The sequence below is a fragment of the Penicillium subrubescens genome, assembly GCF_028828155.1.
Source record: "Penicillium subrubescens strain IBT 31985 chromosome Unknown utg000002l_segment0_segment0, whole genome shotgun sequence".
In the NCBI taxonomy this organism is placed as follows: Eukaryota; Fungi; Ascomycota; class Eurotiomycetes; order Eurotiales; family Aspergillaceae; genus Penicillium; species Penicillium subrubescens.
This window is the reverse complement of record NW_026643152.1, coordinates 1,055,476-1,074,265: the sequence shown is the minus strand read 5'-3', so window position 1 is coordinate 1,074,265 and position 18,790 is coordinate 1,055,476. Positions and strand designations below refer to the sequence as shown.

Sequence of the window (18,790 nt, the reverse complement as noted above, 5' to 3'; positions counted from 1 at the left end):
GGCTATCCTACTACTCCTGACTTCCTCAGAGAAAACCCCAAATGCATACAGAATTGTTGATGCGTGGATCCCTTTACATTGATATAAGAAATGCTTTCTATCAAGACTAAAACCTGTCCAAGTGACATCAATTTCATAATTTGTTCTTTCTGCACCAGGAATAATTCCACAGGCACATCCATCCAACATGGTTGCGATCGCAGACGAGACGAAACCCAGCCTCACAACCCTCCCTGGAAATGCACCCCTCGAGGAGATCATCGCGATTATCAAGCGTGACGGAGCGTGCATAATCAAGGACCTCGTTTCGATAGAGTCACTCCATACGGTTAAGGCCGAAGCACAAGCTTCCCTGGATGCCGATGTCCCGACTGATGGCACCTTCTTCCCACAAGAGACACGACGAACCTACTCCCTCATTCAGTGCTCACCAACGTTTTCAACTGATGTGCTTATGAACAAGACCATCGTGGCCGTTGCCAATAACTTTGTGACATCCAGACACTCTTACTGGTCTGGCGAGCGGCGTACTGCGCTATCACCCCCACAAGTTTCTGCAACAGGGGCAATTGTGCTGGGGCCTGGTGCAAAAGCACAAGATTTTCACCGCGACGACCACTGCTGGCACGTCACGCGTGGTGCTGCTGACATATACGAAGATGGCCGTGATGTTCAGCTTTCTGTCCTTGTTGCTGGATCCCGCGCCACCAAAGAGAATGGCGCTACTCGTGTTATCCCGAAATCACACCTCTGGGATGATGAAAGGGAGCCAAAGTGGGAGGATGGTGTCGCGTTCGCCGAGATGGAGCCTGGCTCTGGCATGTTGTTCCTCGGATCAGTTTATCATGCGGGGGGTGAAAACACGACAGAGAACGAGTACCGTTACCTATATGCTATCGGCTATCTTCGCGGCTATCTACGCCAGGAGGAGAATCAGTACCTAGCAGTGCAGCCAGAGGTTGCTAGAAAACTACCTCCAGAGGTTCAGGATTTCATGGGCTACAGCGTCAGCGCCCCATTCTGTGGTTGGGTGAAGTTTGATTCTCCAGCGAAGATGCTGCGAGGAGGAGAGCTTAGACCGAGAGACTTCTATTAGAATACATGCTCTTGGGAGGTTATGATATTCAGATGTACAGTCTTCTGAGTCTTTTACAGTCTAGGTAGCATCTCACAGAAGAAGTGTCCGCATACCATACCCAACGCAGAATGAGTGCTCCCTGTGGTGCTTCGTAAACCCAATGAGACATTTAAGTTGGGTATAATTTCTGTTTCGTACACTCTCAATGATGTTCTCGATATAATTGATACCAGTGTTTAAAGGACTTACGCAGCTGCTACTACATTTTACTCTTTTAAAATAGAAAATCCTGAATTACTGGAATTAAGATATGTTACAAAGAGGCAGCTCTTGTTCCGTATTTTTCCAATAAAGTCTAGATGCTAGGTGCTTGGGTTTGGTCAATCTGGGGGCCGCCATAAGGGCCATGTGGGTAATGCAACGCCAGAGGATTGATGTGTCATTTGTCAGCTGGCCTCTCTTGCTTCCGCCGGAGGAAGCGCCTGCGTAGCCAGTATGCCACTAGTTAGGCTGCATCAGGTTAATAGAAAGTTGATTGATTGATTGATTGATTGATTGATTGATTGCGCTTTTTCTTGTCGTCCCGATTCAGCCATGTGTGTTCCCATAGTCAAATGCTCAACAAATCCAACATGCAAAATTTGTGTCCAGATTGTCACATATCATAGAAATGCAATAATTGTTTTGGAGGGGTTAGAGTGCTGTAATATACTCGTAGTAGGTAAAATCATTGCTCTATCCTATTATAGATAGATTATATTGACATTAGCTATAGAAATTACGTGTTGAAAAGAGGCAAGAAATATATGCATTGAGAGCACAATTCATGTTTGACAAGAAACTTTCATATAATGTATCTAGCTTTCCGCAAATCAGCCCGGTAAAGAAAGACAAAAAGCCCGGCACTTTGTCCTGCTTCTATTTTTACCGTGAATATTTGTAATAATAACTGAACTTTCAGTGGCTCATTTGAATGATGAATGCTCTTACATTTGACTCGTGCTGTGCCCGCAACTATGCGAACATGGTAGATACGCCTACATCCTTGAGGCACCACCGCTGGCGCATAGGCCAGCTGACAAATGACACAGAAGATAAGAGTGATCCGAGCGCCAGTCTCGTGCATGAAACAGTAAATACATGGGAAAACGGCGTATTGCCAAAGAGACGGCGCTCCTTATCATGGGACATATTAAGCCCCACCTCACCAGATAGATTTCTCTTCCTGTCTTTCCCAAACTTGATACTTTCCGTTGGTCCACAGGATAATTTTGATTTGCTTCTGGCTTTAACATCTTTTACTAAATACTATTCTTATTAGCTAGCTACTTTGCCCAACAAACAGAGTAGAGGATTGCCAACTTACCAGTTGCTAATATTCACACTAGCTTATTGAGTACTTAGGCTCACAGTCTTCCTCGGGTAGATAATAGTCTAGTAGAATTGGACAAAATGTAACAAAAACTGCATGACTGTGCAAACACAAATACATTCTAACCTTGCTACCTTGTCATCTTAAACAGAATGTCTGATAACCTCAGAGATTATTTGCGTTAAACAGTCCCATCGACTAGTAGATAGCTACATGAATTGGAAAACGCAGAACGCTCTATCCCGGAGCAAGAATTTCTTGCTAACAAAGATCCATGTCAGAGCAGTATGCTACTCAGGGTAGGAGTTAACGTGATAACGTATTGCCCGAGCGACCGTATTGCCCGAGCGGCCCCGCTACAAATCAAAAAACCTTCGATTTTTCACCACGGCTAATACCACAAAAATAACTCAAAATTTGCTATTTAATACGTGTAGGGCATTTAACATAGGTATGGCCTTTAACCCCACATCGAGAGCAGGTGACCTGCCGCCTAACTATAGGCATAGAGGGTAAAGCAGGTTCTGCAGGTGGTTCTTCAGGCACCTCTGGCAAATATATATCTTCACTATCACCATCAACCTCAACAACCACATCATCCTGACCATCCTCCCGACTCCCGAAAATGCCCCTCTGGCTAGTAAACTTATGCTTGATTGCTCGTTTTTGAGCCTGTTTCTTATTAGAAGCCTCCAATTGGTCGCAGCGATTCTGAAGAAAAATATGATGATGGACCACTTTTATGGTCATTTCACAAGTCCTCTCAATCTCCCGTTTGGTTGGGGAAGAAAGGATTGAAGAAGAAGATTCTAGACCCTTTTTGATCCGAGATTGCGATTTTGAGAATTTTGAGAGAGTCCAGAGAGTATTTGGATCACTATCACTGCCAGAAGAGAGTGGTCGCGTAGGAAGGATCTCAAGAGGAGGAAGTTCATCCAGGCATACATTAAGCTTTTCCAAGACTCTATTAGCATCAAATGGTGCCAATCCAGTAGCTAAAAAGCTATTCTGGATAGTAGAAGTCTTAAAAGCTCCCTTTCTTGCATCTGCAATTAATTCTAGGAAATCTTCCTTATCAATAGAATTGACTCCATTCCGCATCATAGTTGAAACCGCTCCTCTATAAAGCCTCTTCAAAACCGAAAAACAACCCACATCTAAAGGTTGTAAAAGATGAGAGGCATGAGAAGGCATACAGATCGCGATGATATCATTTTCTTCACAAGTTCGATCGAATTCAGGGGTTAAATGACTCCTATGACCATCAAGGACTAAGAGGCAGTATTTTCCTACTCTTTTCCTAATATTTGGAATAAAATGAGATTTCAACCACTATAAACTAATTTCATTGGTAGTCTAGCCATTTTTGCTCACAGTCAGACGAGATCTAGGTTGATTTGAATCAAGGGGGATGCGTAGATGTTCAGGAAAGAGTTTCCCCTTAAAAACGAAGAGTGGAGGATGGACACTTCCATTAGCTCTAATACACTCAATTAAAGTCACCCACTCGCGATTTCCAGCTTGTAAGAGAGCTCTTTTTCTATGGTATTCAGCTGAGGTAATAATCCTCTGTGTGGTACTAACTCCTATAGCAAAACCAGACTCATCGAAGTTGAAAATATCATCCGAAGTGATACCCCACTTTTCAACGGTGTTTTGGACCAAATCAAACCATGGTTTAATAATTCGAGGGTCCTCTGAAAGAGCCCTCTGATAGTCGTATCTGCGAGATAATCGTGTGGACAAATTTGGATGTCGTTTGACAAAGTGAGATGCCCAATCTCTACCAACAGGAGAGGGGGTTGTTTTTTGGGCATGAAGGAGTAAATTGGCCATATCTCTCAACATAGGCAGTGTAAGAGCAGCACCTCAGGTATCCATATCTAGTAGCCAATTTTCAATCGATTGCTCTTCAATTTCAGAGAAAATAAAGCGACTGTGTCGTTTTTCAGAAGCAGCTTCACGTCCATTAAGGCGGGCCTTCAAAGTTGAGACTGGCAAATCAAAAGACCGCGCAGCAGCTGCAGCAGAGGGATATTTACCATCTTTTATAGCTTTTATAACTAATAAAAGACGGCCCTCTTGCTCTATTAATTTTTTTTTTCGATCAGACCGTTGGGCGGGCATGATTATTGTGGTAAACAAGGTACGTTATTTTTTGAGATGGGTTTTTAGCGGGGCCGCTCGGGCAATACGGTCGCTCGGGCAATACGTTATCACGTTAAGAGTTTCGAGGACTAATGATTACAATAAGAGATAAAGAACAGCTACTTAATAGTACTCATGTTAGTGAAATGTGCAAGCTAGATAAGGAGTGCAAGAGTACGCCAAAAGGTCACTAACTGATTAACAGGCTTGGCTTCAGCCCTCAAATCGATCTGGCTATCCTAAGCAGTTTATCATTGGTTAGATGCTTGGATTGCACTACAGAGCAGCAAAATAACATCAGTCCCGGTTAATAGAGATTACGATAGAAACTCCCCACATGTACAGGTCCTTCTTCATGGTAGTCTACTGGGCGTCCTTGGTTTATAGATAGGCCTACATCGTGCGGTTCTGCTAAGTTCATATCATGGCATCTTCGGGAAGACCTTCGAACGCACCTCTTAAAAGACCTCTGAAAGGACCTCAGCGATTGGCGGATTCGGCCATAAAGCTACTACCAGTTGTGAGCGCCTTGTGGTCTTACAGGGCCAAGAGGCCCATGCCCAAAAGTGGCGTTTTGGTTGAGGATCAATAACAGTCCTGTGGGTCAGCTGATAAGAGACCCTGCATGATAAGGTGCGTCCCCCGGTTACACAATCTCATGTACCACTATTACCCCTTAATTGGATAGCTAAGCGAAAGACCTGTATATAGGGAACATCCCGTGGAGTCGGTTTCGAACCCCTCAAGAAATTTGTATTTGGACAATTCGACTTGGTGGCTTTCTCCTGGATACTCTGCAAGTCGATGTCTTCATTCCGTTAGGTTTGAATGTCTGTTGTACTTTGTCGAGATTCAACTGCCATTCTGACGGACCACCGAAATTGAGAGGCTAACTAACTATGGAGCGTGGAACAGTGAGATAACGTGATTAGAAGCTTTCCTGGTTCTTCTTCGTCTTTCCGTCTTTTGAAGCATTAGCCGTGACAACGTCTGTCCCCTGGACTACAGCGCGTGTTGTGTGGTCGGAAAGGGACACCTCATGTAATTCCACCAACTAGAGTATTAATGTCAACTGAAGAACTGCATGTACATTGCGATATCGGGAACTAACTCACCGGCCCTACAAAGTGCTTTTTGGCATAGAATATCCAAATTAATCCTGTTGTAAACAAGCCAGCTGCCAGCACAGGAGAGGCATAATCTAGACTTCATCAGAAACCGTGTAGTAGGAGATCAAGAAAGGAATCCATACTCATATTCCCAGCGGTTGCTGGAATATAAAAGGGAAAGCATAGGACGATCAAATAGAAACCCCCCACGACTGTCGTAATCCAGTAACAAGCTATTCCAAGCTTCCCCGTGTCGAACTCACGCGATGCAATCGTGTCTCTTCCACGAATAATCACGAGCGCAATAGGCATCACTAAAGGCACGTTAAGAGATTATATATATGAATAAGGAGAGCAACATACTGAAACTCAAAAGTGCAAAAATGGACGTAGCGTTCACAATTGCGAAGAAAGCTGTGGTGTTTCCCACGTATATCAGGCAGAGTATACCGGGAATAAATGAAGCAAGGATGCTGGCGTTGATCGGACTTTGATACCGTGTATTTACCTTGCTGAATCTGTTTTACTGTCAGGAACGGTAGGCGTTGATATAGTACGTTTAAGAACTGACGTTTCGTGAAAAGGCATCGCTCTGTCTGAAATAGCGGACGTCTCTCAGTTAGCCTAAAATTGCTAGTCGAAGCCTGAGTAAATCCATACCTCTAGCCAGAGCAAAGACAATCCGGGAGGTTACCAGGATGCAACCTGGACATACGATGAACTGTGTGGATTCCATTAGTATAAGCGTAGGTATTTTCGACACGTGGGGGTGTACCAACCAGCGTTACATAGCAGATGGAGCACAAAAAAATGGCAGCTCCTGCATTCTGCACAGACTTATCAACAATGGAAATCAGTGGAAAACTACAGCTGATTAGTGGTTCTGTGATTCCTCCCTGTTGGTATGTGGCCTACTAACTTGGGAGCTTGTGCAATAGTGGAATTCAGGTCGACTGTGCAAAAGCCAAGCACCACAATCACCGCAATCAAACTACTCGGCAATGGCACAAGCATTAGCTCTATATGAAAAGTCAAACGAAACTTGGGACTAACCAAAAACAGTTGATAGCAAAACCAATCAAGTTTGCCTTCGGTGCATCCTTTTGTGGGTTTTCCATGTCTAAGCCACGTTAGTATTCGTCCTAGTCGAAGCGTTTTATGCCTCTTGCCTTCAACCATGTGTGAAGCGGCGTCCAACTGCACCAAAAGTCAGCAATATGTTATTTTTGAGCCGACATGAGCGACGATAAAACAGGATCTCCCACGGAAGAAAAGCAATAAAATACCTGGAATGTTGTCAGCAAACCTATGGCTTGGATGCGTTCTATTATAAGAAGGTGCTCACGTATGATGATCCAATAATCCAGCTCCAGGGTTTATTTTCCCAATCACTATCTACTGTCACAGTAGCTAGGACAAGCCTGTATTGTGTTAAGGTCAAACAAATGCCGAGACATATCTAAAGAACTTACTTGACAGGGTTCTTATCTGTCGTTGTAACTAGTAAGGTGACGATGAGTGCAATAAAAAGGGACAATGTGAACCACACTACCAGCACAAGTCACTCCCAGATCAGACAAGAGTTGGAGGTAGAACATACTGCAAAACTGAGTTCCCATTGTCACTATAGGGACATGGAATGTGGAAGAAAAAAATGAGTATAGAATCAGACCCCAAGCAACACCCACCGGAGCCCAACGTGAGTAGTCGTTGACACTTGGTTTGTAATAAGCGGCGATCTGAAAGATTTGCTGGCTGAAAGAGAGCACGCCAGAAGTTGAACTAGCAATCCAGAAGAAAAGAGTCATATATCCACAGATAAAACTCTAATGAATAATTTAGTATTCCTGTGGCTGCAGTCCCACTTTACAGTATCTGCCATGGAGAGGGTGCATTTAATGCGATCCTTACCAAAAGGCGAGCGTGCTGTTTTGGGGCAAGAAGCGCGACATAGTGGTATTGCCCACCGGCTGTAGGGTACGTCGAAACGAGCTCGCTGAGACAACATACAAAGCACATGCAAACAGGAATGAGGGCAATGACTCCGTAGATCGCAGAAGAAAAACCTATTAATTATTAGTAGGGCTCTGGCCAATCCAGAGTAGTCTTGCCTTGACCTCCATTGTAAAAGGGGATTGTCAGAGAGTTCAACGCGGCGATCCAGGCCCTTTGGTCGGTCATATCAGTATATGTTGTTGCGCTGCATCATTCATGCGAAACATAGCTTACCCAGCCTCATTGTACATGAAGGATATTATGTCCAATAAAGTTAATTGACGCTTCAGCTCCTGCGCGTAGCCATGATCCATAACTGTGACTTTCGCATTATCGAGTGTTCCTTGAGATCCATTTTCAACGTCGGCGTCGGATTTAAGGTTGACTCTATCAAGTGCTGAAGCCATGATATTTTCTCCTGTTCTTCTGTTCTTCTGTATTGCCTGGCCATCACAGTTGATATATAAACTCGGCGGAAATTCTCACGGCTCAGATAAATTGGAGACGCAATGGCACTAACGCACTGGAACTGCTTGTGAAGAGTAAAGGAAGCATGCTAACGGCCAGTCAGCTGTGCCGGATAAGCGCCAGTGTAAGAATTATCTGAAGAGCCAAAAGCCGAACAACAAGGTATCTAAAGTTCATTATCATTTGTCAGCGCATGGAGTGGTTATTTACCACTAGCATGCGATTGGTTGCCCAGGAACCCACATTTCTTTGTGTTTGGTATGGTAAATTGGTTAAATTCGCAATCTCGGTGTTATAACCACCGAGTATCACCACATTCCGGGGGTATTTCAACCTGCCCTTGACCGCACGTTTTCTATTCAATCAATCAATCATTTTTCATCTTAGATTGGTTCCGCTTGATCTCATTCGTCAAATATGCATACTAGTCCATACACTTTTAGCTTGTGCTGATATCATTTTTAACTCTCTACAACCCCGATTACGGTTTATCTTACCGCGGGTCGCATTCCGTTTTCGCTCTAGCGCGTCCTGCGATTCTCCCAATTCTCCTCACCCCCAATACGCGTATCGTGGCAGGTGAGCACAACGCCACAATACCTGGACATAAAAGCCAGTATGAATAGAAAAATGAGATCTGCCGGATACCAACAATTCTTCATGCTGTTGCATATCATTGAAAGACGGTGGCAGGAATGTTGTGATTCTCGAGAGGCAAAACAACCGAAACTTGAATGAACAAACCCCATTAAGGTCACTGGGGGGTGGGGGGGGAACTCGAGAGTATTGGCGCCACGACTTATTCTATACGCTGATGATATCATTACCAGAGAATCGAATTTTTTCTGTACATTATTCAACCTCAAAACCTACCTAGAATACTCTATTATCCTTAATGGTTCATATTTCGCGTCTAGCTGGGGGTGTAACCTGCTCTCTGCGTTCCTTCCTTTAGACGCGATCCTCTTGGATAGCACAGTTGAGAGTCTACGTACTTACCACACCGATTATTTGATCATCCTAAATCATGTCCACTACATTACGTTCTTATGGTTTGTGAAGACCGGGAAGCGCACTGGCTCATCGAGTTCCTATCGGACAGTTAAATTGGAAAGGGGCTGCCTCAACGTAACATCCCGAATGAACGAGCCACCCAGCTGAGCGAGCCACCCGGCCGAGCGAGCAGTTGAGCGGGTCACCCTAGAACACCAAACCAAATGCAGTACTTACATTCTAACCCTCAAGGTAAATCTTTTGGCCTTGAGGTATCTTCATGTTAACTACTTTATACTGGGTATTTTCATAGGCCGTAGAAATATATTGAGCTGTCGGAGTATAATTTTGGTACTGTAAGTATTTAATTGTTTTCTGAACCATTTAGTAGCGTTATAGTACTTCTCATACGAAGGAACCATAGTAAATTGAAAATTAAATAACAGTATGTTCTCGTTGTTGATATACTGTGACCTGAAAAATCGCGTTTATTGTGTTTCGGGGTGGCCCGGTCAACTGGGTGGCTCGCTCAGCCGGGAATTATGATACCGTCGCGAAATACCCAGATTACAAATTATGAGGATCCAGCAACCCATGTCTCTTGGTATTTATTATATCATGCCTGTGGCCATCAGCCATTCTCAGAGGTTCCGTATATGAGACCAATCCATATGTTAGCCGTTAGGCCAGGCGAAGAGGCGAAGGAGCCGCGCACACGAACGGTGCGCGCATGTGACTCTTGCTACAAACGAAAGGTACATACCAATCCGAACAGCTTCCACTCAGATAGCCTAACCCGAAGATGTATTATAGATCAGATGTGATGCACCTGGGCAACCATGTAATTGGTGCAGCCACCATAATATCCAGTGTACTTTTGAAAGGACATTCCGCGGGAAGCGAAAGAAGCGGGTCTCTAGGTGTGAAAGACACAATCGGCTTGCATGAAACCGCATGTCTGGGTTCAAAGTTTCTGATCGATTGGAGATACAGACTGCCCAATCATTCTCTCTTGGAAGACCGCATCATTCGAATAGAGCAACTGATATCAGAAAAACTCCTCCGAGAGACATGTACGTTTTCCTAGGACTATGAATCAAGGTTTGTAGATCATTCGACGTTGCCATGAGCTGAATCAATGTTTAGTGTCTTCAACTCTCTCCATCACACCATACCGCGCTGAAATTCCGAATCTAGGCAACAAGCTTCCTTCCGCTGAGCGGAGGGTTGGTCAATATCCAAGTCAACTACTTGGTGCATCCACTAGTTTCCTCGACCGCGCACCAGATGTATCATCCATGCCACTGCGTTTTGCGTGGCGTGAAATGAGTGCTATTAGCTTGGTTACAGGGATTCGGTTCCTGTCACCAGAGGGCCAGCAGTGGATCAAGTCGCAAACTGGGGAGAACATTTCCGTTGAAAGACTCGGCTTATTGAAACCACTATGGGAAGGTACACGTGAATTGAGCTCAAGTAGACCTTTGAGTGACTTCCAAACTATGGTTCATCTTGACCTGCCTGATCTGAGTACCGTGCAGCACCTTTTCGAAGCATACCACTCGTCATTGTTGTGGCGAATATTCCCCGTGTTGAATAATGTGCTCTTTCACATGACGTTGCAGACCATTTACCCGCTAGCAGAATCATCTCGCCAAAATGAAACCGACATTTGTATGAGAGCATGTGTGTTTGCCTTTGTTGCTTTCGCAACTTTTCTTCATTTACCGACAGTAGATGGTCGGTCGGGGCAAATACTTCCTGTCGACGCTGAGATATATACTATGAAGGCTCAATCCCTGCTGCCCCAAATTATCCAAGGAATCCCCACCTTGGATGGACTGCAAACTATCGCCATTCTAGTGAGTGGATCTATCCTTCCTTGGCGATCACGGACTGAATTTGACTACAACAGGCGTTGATTGACCTAATATCAGGTAATCTTCAGTCTGCTAGCTACCTTACAACACTGTCATCCCGTTTTATCTTCACGTTCGGGGCCCATACTACCCACATACAAACGTTCCAGTCATCATCCACATCTGAGTCGATGGACTCCAGAACAAGAGCCCACCTTCGAAACCTCTTCTGGATTTGCCACACAATTGACTCTGTTGGTATCACCAGCTAGGTACTGTGTACACAGTTAAGTGGACAGTTTATGCTAAAGCAAAGTTAATTGATTCGTGTATATAGATGTATGTCCCAGGTCAAGGTCCAATACCCCTGAATCCATACGGCGGGAGCCGCAGCTTAGCAGGATTACGTACAACATGTCTTTGCTTATTCCAACGGGAGGATATGTCCCGACACTGGCAACTTTTCTTTTGTGCAAAGGCCAGTGCCCTCAAGTAAGAAATGAATGATCAAAACGAACGAACAAAAGAGAACGATCAAAAACAAACAATCAAAAGAAACGATCAAAAGAAACGATCAAAAGAAACGATCAAAAGAAACGATCAAAAGAAACGATCAAAAGAAACGATCAAAAGAAACGATCAAAAGAAACGATCAAAAGAAACGATCAAAAGAAACGATCAAAAAGAAACGATCAATCGTACTGTGCCTCGTTGCCCACGTAGATCTCGCTATACCATTCTATTTTCTCTCCACCCATCCCTCAACTCGCACTCGTAAGGTGTTTGTGGTGATGAACTTCTCCAAGGCCGTGTTGGGGTCTGCTTTGGTCATTGCATCTGCTGGGTTGTCGCTCCCGTTGATCCACCTTATCTCCATTATCTCCCTTCGCTCGTATGACTGGCGAAGTGCCATGATGTCGATCATAAGACGCTTCTCCTTGGTGGTTCCGAGTTTGACGAGGCATTCGTAAAGAGAGTATGAATCCGTGCATACGATGGTGGGGATCTTCTCAAATCCAAGTTGGTCCATGATCATCTTGATTGTTGTGCCGATTGCAATTGCCATGTCGACACCTCCTACCATCCCATAGATCTCTGATGCCAGAACGCTCCTTGTAACGCGTTTGCTCTTGGTTGAGCTCCAATGGATTAGGTTTCCGGTGATCTCAAATTCCTCATTCTGTGCGGACTCATTTGCAAGGATGATCTCATATCCAATCTGGGAACTGAAATCTTTGTTGTTCGCGAATGATCCATCGACGAATACGAAGTGTTTTGCAGTTGGCAAGTCCACTGCGACATATTTGATACCCCTGTCCAGGTTCTTCATTTGCCATATGATGCGTTTGTTCAACGCGTTGACGTCGGCTTCTGTAGGATCCTGGTGTTGGGCGGCAACGGATAGGTCGAATGCAGCTTCCGGCTGGCAGATCGTCGCAATGTAAGCTCCGCGAGCACGTTGTTCCATGTATGCTTGCTTGAGGTCCTTGGATTTGTGATCGATGAGCTTGAGCTTCTTACCCTGCTCCTTCTGGCGTAATTCAACGGCAACGTCTCCTTCCTTCTGTGTCAGAACACAGCCATTGAATATCAGCGGGTTCTGTGGAGATAGTGTATCCTTAGGTTTAGCGCTGAACTTTGCTTCTGCCAATTCCTTCGCCTCGAGCTTGGCGAACTCGTCGGACCCCAAAATCAGAGTGTCATCGGTTTGCATTCCGACAACACCGAAAGCTTCCTTTGCTGTCGAAATCAACAGGCATGGGTCGTAAGGAGATGTGACCATCTCGAGCTTTTCCCGGTGGTGCTTGTGGTACGTCGCCCACCAATGGGTTCCGGCTTCAGGGATCCCGTATAACGGCTTCCGCACTACCATGATCGTGCCGGCTGAGAACTTGCTCTTGATCTCCTTGGGTAAGTGCGCCAGAATCAGTCGGTTCAATGAGGTTGTTGACTGGACATATGCCTGTGTAATGTCCCGGATCGATAGGCTGATGTTCTTTTCGCTCAGTGACGGGGCCAGTGCGACGATGACCCGTTGGCTGGCTCGTTGGATCGTCGGGGATTGGGTAAGAATCATCCCTTTCCCTTCGTCATTGTAGGCCTGGATAACGAGTCGTGACTTCTCGAAAGGCGTACCCGTGGCTTTGCCCTTGATTTCATTGACCAAACGGGAATTGAAGATGCGTATACCAGCGTGCTTGACTGGGTCGTATCGTACGAAGTCGAACACGCCTCTGGCTATTAGCCCTTCGATCTCCTCGTTCCGAGATTGATCAAATGGCAATCCAGGGGTCGTGATGACACCGTCATTCCTCAACTTAATGGACAGTTCCATATCGGCTCGTTCTTTGTTCGTCATAAGTGCCATTGCAACGTCTTGTCCTTCCCAGATAGCATTGATGAATTGATCCTCGAGGTCTTGATGATGAGTAGGATTTCCTCGGGTGCTCCGCCGCACGGTTGTCTGCGGCTTCGGTTTATTTTTCGATCCGGGTGGTCGTCCTCGACCTCGTCGTTGGATTTCGACTGGTTTATCGGGCTCGTTGACTGGTTCCGAATCGACAGTCCTATCCACTTGGTCGTCCTCTGCCCTAATCCGACGTTGCTCTCCCTCTCCCTCTGGGAGTTCTTCTCTGTGGTAGGGCTTGACAACAGTTGATCGGAATTTCGTAGGACCATATGGCATATCCACGGTGCAAATTTCTCCATCCATCGCTAAGAGCTTGTATGGGCCCTTCCATCCGCCTTTCTCGCGCCAGACTCGAACATCTGACTGCAAAGGTAGGTCCAACGTGGTGGTAATATTCGGGCCGTTGCGCATAGCAAGCGCGTCATTCACCTGGCGCTCCGCATGCAGGCGTCGGACCTCTTTGGTTGCAGCACGGATAGCCTCAGCTCTCTTGACTACCGAAGGTGATGGTGGGTCCATTTCGGTCATTCTCGGGTATGCCCCGAAGACAAGCAACGTTGGGACAATTCCATCTGGTCCGGCTGAGTCGTTAACAGCTTTCACAGCCATCTGCAGGATCATCTCCCTGTCAATGTTCTCGTTCTTGAGCTCTTCCCTGAGAATTTCGTAGGCACGGCGCAGTGGTGCATGGTATCGTTCCACTTTCCCGACGCTATTATGGGCTTCCACGGGGACCTCCTTCACCTTGATCGACATCGACGATGCAAGCTGCTTGAACTCGGTAGATGTGAAGTTCTTCCCCGCATCGTGCACAACGTAGTCCGGGGGTCCCTGGTAGGTATCGATCCAGCATGCACGAAGTGCGTCCCAGGCATTACGTGCCGACATGTCTCTCAGGAATCTCGCAGCACCAAATGACGTGGCTGCATCGATAACTTGCAAAACGGGCTTTCCTTCCAGATACAGGATATCGACGATGACCGAGTAATTGAACTCATAGTCATCTTTCAAAGTGAATTTGAATCGTCCTGGAGATCTACCTTTCATCTGGCAATGGTGGCAGAATTTCGTGAGGTAGTCGATGCACTGCGAATTCACCTCGTGCCCGGCGCGTTGTAGGATTCGGGTCAATCTATGTACCGACGGGTGTCCGAAACGCCGGTGGAGTTGTCGTAGCTCTGATTCGGTAAGGTGGCTCCATGCTGCTGCCTCCTCCAGATTGTGTAGCAACATCCATGGGTGTCCCCATTTACGTACAATGGGTACTCTCTTGTCTCCTCGCTCGAGCACATTTTTCTTATTTCGTAGCTCCACTCCCATAGCGTCCATGTCCTTGAGGCAGAAGAGAAATGGTGTGTTCGTGGGAAGGATGTGAAAGGTAATAGAGCCAATTGGGGTATCGACATCGGCAGTGCCTAAGGAGACTTTTGGGTCTCCGTCTCCAAATTTGATCTTATGTTCCCCAGCCCGGGAGGTATTGAGTCTGACTTTGGGGTCTAACTTGCACAATGCCTTGAATTGAGGTTCACCCGCAGACGAAACTCCAGAGGCTCCAGTATCTGGCATAATGCCTTGGAAGGTGTCAGCTGAATACCGGTTGTCGAGTGTGAACACTTCAATGGCCTGTCCGTTGGCTTGTCGCTGCTGGAAAATATCGTCTTTAGTGAAAAAGTGGTACGCTGACTGGTCGTTTAGGATGGATATCATTCTAATCCCGTCGACTTCTCCGAGCTCTGTGAAGAACCCCTCGTGCTCGTCATCCTCGATAGTCATGTCTGCGAGCATCAGGGTTGATTCATGCCTGTCGCTGCTGTCCAGCACTTCTGTCTCCTCTTCTCCTTCAAAGTCACTAAGGAACGTCTGGAAATCCTGCGGGGTGGCCGCTTGGCCCGTGGTGAAGTAGTGTTGCTGGCGGAAGTTATCGAGTGATTGTCTTCGTTCCTCCCCGGTATGATACTTCGACCAGCATCCTGGCCTTCCGCAGACGTAGCATCTCCCCTGGCGGGACCCTTGATGGCCCCGTCGACTCCCACGGTAGCTTCCTCGCGGCCCTGATCCACGAAAGGGAGTGAGTCCACGGTTGTTACCGTATCCATAGCTTCCTCTGTGCTGGCTATAACTTCCGCGGCCACGGCCTCTCCCTCCGTATGTGCGGTCAGTCCAATGCTGGTCGAGCACGTCGTACTCCTCATAAGCGTGAAATTGCCCCGCATGAGGTGGAAAGATCGCATTGGCAACGGCGGATCGTAGTTCTGCTTGTACCCCCTCTAGGGTGCTCGCCGGCCTATATAAGGAGAACTTGCATTCCTCGACACCTCTGCAAGCATTGATAGTTTGTTCCCGCAGTGTCGTCTCCGACCGGTATTCTGGTGGTAATCCTGGCTGGATCTTTTCCAGTGTATCAAAGAGCATTTCGAGGCAATCTGAGCGTGACTTCTCAGGGTTTTGAGCAATGGTCCTTGGGAGTGTGGTCTCTCTCCACTCAGTGATAGATCTTTGACGGTTTTCCTCTGTGTCGAAGTGTGCCCTCAACATCTCCACCATTGTCGGAAAATCTCTTGCCTTTCCCTTGATCCGTGTGAAATAAAATTTCTCCGCTCTCCCCTTAAGCATAAGCGAGAATGCGATGTGGAACTGATGCTCCTGTAGGCCGATCTTTTCACAGACGTCGTAGAACTTGACTAACTTTGTGTTGAAGTCATCATACAGTTCTCCGCCATACTTGTCGTCCGCGTTGCTGTACTGCCTCGTTACTACTTCAATCATTCTCGGTAACGACATGTCCGAGGAATTTTGTTGGAATCTACCGTAATCGGATTGTTGCTGTATGCGATTGTCCATATAGGCTGTATCGAGCGTGACGGATCTGGCTTCTTCCCATCTCTGGTCGCTTCGTTCGATATATGGTTTCTCAACATTCGTTCGTGGGGTTTAAGGATTTGGTAGGTTCACCAAAGTAGCTCGTGCCGCCGAGGCATTTGGCCGGATGGTTGGTGATTGATCGCGCGCAGGGTTCCATCTAGAGTTGAAGTTGTCCGGGTGCTCCTTCAGATAGGCCTCGATGTCTTCTTTGGTCCATTCGTGTTGAGTGTCCTCCTGGAGACAGTCATACAATCCCTTCGCGTATGATACACCGATGGCTATCTTGATCCATACTCCGTGTGTAGTCAGGTGGATTCGAATCATCTTCAATGCGGTTTTCCTTGCCACCTTGAATGTGTCCAGAGTCCATCCATCGAATTCTTCGCGAAAATCGTTCCATAGGGCACGGTCGGTAATGCCCATCATTTTCCATGCCCGCAATACACAAGTTATATGGCCGTTTAGTATTCCTTCCGTCTGGTTCTTCTCATCGAGTGTATCGACGGATTTCCCCCATGTCTTCTCCTCGATAGGGTACGCGAGGTTGTCCGGGATCGGCAGCATGATGGTCGTTCCGGTGAAGACGTGGATAGAGTCGATCGAGGGGATGAGTGTGTTGGGTTGCGTGTCGTGACGGTACTGCAAGCCGTTTCCCGTTAACGCGTTGTTCGCGTGGTAGACGCAGATCTTCGTTGCGGTTTCAACTGTAGATCTTTTGGAAATCCTCCGTGTCTCAAAGGTACTGCATCCGTTTCCCAGTGAGATACTTTGATATCCTTTAGCACACCTTCCGCAATGAGGGTACTGCAACCGTTTCCCCGTTCCCTTGCGGTCAATGCCTCTTCCAGGTCGTGTAAACCGAGCTGTTCTGTGGTTGTAATCAACCACTGATCAGTGTTGGTATCACCAGCTAGGTACTGTGTACACAGTTAAGTGGACAGTTTATGCTAAAGCAAAAGTTGATTGATTCGTGTAGATAGATGTATCTCCCAGGTCAAGGTCCAATACCCCTGAATCCATACGGCGGGAGCCGCAGCTTAGCAGGATTACGTACATGTCTTTGCTTATTCCAACGGGAGGATATGTCCCGACAGACTCAGACGTTGCCATTAGAACAGGCCTTCCTACAGTTTTTGTCGATGACAATGTTGATCTCTCGCTACCTCCGGGGTATGACGAAAATTATTTTGCCAGCATGGCCCGTTACCATCACAATCGTGAACTACCTCAGGATGCGATATTCCCTGTTAATCTTCGCTTGAACATTATCAAGTCCAAGATTTACAGGGCATCATACTCCTTCAGATCCCTACAGATTTCAGAAGCCGAACTTCTCAAGGAGGCATGCGAATTGAACGATGCATTAGAAAAGTGGCGGCTTTCGGTACCTCGGAAATGGAGGCCGACTTTGTCCATTTCTCGTGAAACCCCAGACTCCAGTCTGAGTGTTCAAACTGTCATGCTTCGTCTAAGCTATTATCTCTGTGTTACGATCATTCATGCAGCCATTACTCAATGTAAAGCTTTAGCTACAGACCGGAGTGAAGTGATGGACGCAGTAAGATCGAGTTTAGCTTTTTCCGTTGAAGCCAGTCGCTCTACTCTACTTTACCTGGAAACGGCTGAGCCTGTTCTCAGTGATGGTCTTTTCTGGTGAGTTGTCCAACTATATCATCCTTTTTACCAACCCAATCTAGAATTACCCTTACCGACTAGGACACTCGCCTTCTACCCCATGACTGCTGTTCTCACAATATTTTGCAACATCCTCCAAATTCGCTCTGGTGACCAGGCCGTAAAAGATCTCTGCTTACTTGAGAGAGTAACAGTCATCATGGACCGTGTGTCATTGCGCCAGTCACCCTCCATCAACGAGAAGACCCACGTGAAAATGGTAGCCGCTTTTGTGGCTGAATTGTTCTTGCTAGCGAGGTGTGCGATTGCGAAAGCCAATAATGAGCGGTCAGACAAATAGACGAGTTTTCTGTTTTCAGGCTTTTAGGCGCTTGAAAATGCCACCATTCCATTATAACTCAAGGTTCCGTTGCTATCTCGCACCGCAAAGGCATGCCCACTATACTGGTGGTACTTGCTGGCCGTATTGGTGGACTTCGTATTTAATTTTCTGGGGAGATTTCTAGGCTTTACGGCTTTGTATAATGCAAAGGTAATTGTGGCTGACCTATCAGATTGAATGTAAATTCCTGGGCAGCCAGGGGAAGTCATAATCTGCCACTAGCACCCGCTAGGAATATATATCAAAAATTCTAGGAGTTGTGACATACGGTAGATAGCGTAGGATAGAAAGTCATGGAGCGATATTACAAACAAAACACTTACAGAAAGCTTAAGAGTTTTGCAGAATCCCTAGGAAGTAATACGCGCATAATTTGACGTAGCTACAAAGGAAACGGGTTAATAGATCACCCATAAGTCCCTTTTGTCCTCCATACCCGTGATCATGATTTGATCAGTATTCAGGGTCGGCAAGGATGACCT

At 46.4% G+C, this 18,790-nt stretch overlaps 5 protein-coding genes across 5 annotated transcripts; 2 read left to right on the top strand and 3 right to left on the bottom strand.

Annotated features, from left to right (window-relative positions):
- Positions 1-187: 187 nt before the first annotated feature.
- On the top strand, positions 188-1,096 carry N7473_001811 (phytanoyl-CoA dioxygenase family protein; the record flags this gene model as incomplete). The annotated part of the gene is made up of 1 exon (XM_057147751.1): positions 188-1,096. The coding sequence occupies one exon, from the start codon at positions 188-190 to the stop codon at positions 1,094-1,096; it is 909 nt and encodes a 302-aa protein (XP_057011405.1).
- Positions 1,097-7,783: 6,687 nt separating this feature from the next.
- Positions 7,784-8,109, bottom strand: N7473_001810 (uncharacterized protein; the record flags this gene model as incomplete). Its single annotated transcript, XM_057147750.1, has 2 exons — positions 7,784-7,907; positions 7,937-8,109. The coding sequence occupies 2 exons, from the start codon at positions 8,107-8,109 to the stop codon at positions 7,784-7,786; spliced, it is 297 nt and encodes a 98-aa protein (XP_057011404.1).
- A 3,649-nt stretch (positions 8,110-11,758) lies between these two features.
- N7473_001809 (uncharacterized protein) lies at positions 11,759-16,195 on the bottom strand (the record flags this gene model as incomplete). The annotated part of the gene is made up of 1 exon (XM_057147749.1): positions 11,759-16,195. The coding sequence occupies one exon, from the start codon at positions 16,193-16,195 to the stop codon at positions 11,759-11,761; it is 4,437 nt and encodes a 1,478-aa protein (XP_057011403.1).
- Positions 16,196-16,360: 165 nt separating this feature from the next.
- Positions 16,361-16,855, bottom strand: N7473_001808 (uncharacterized protein; the record flags this gene model as incomplete). The annotated part of the gene is made up of 1 exon (XM_057147748.1): positions 16,361-16,855. One exon carries the CDS (start codon positions 16,853-16,855, stop codon positions 16,361-16,363), a length of 495 nt encoding a protein of 164 aa, XP_057011402.1.
- Positions 16,856-17,486: 631 nt separating this feature from the next.
- N7473_001807 (fungal specific transcription factor domain-containing protein) lies at positions 17,487-18,266 on the top strand (the record flags this gene model as incomplete). The annotated part of the gene is made up of 2 exons (XM_057147747.1): positions 17,487-17,944; positions 18,008-18,266. 2 exons carry the CDS (start codon positions 17,487-17,489, stop codon positions 18,264-18,266), a joined length of 717 nt encoding a protein of 238 aa, XP_057011401.1.
- Positions 18,267-18,790: the final 524 nt, after the last annotated feature.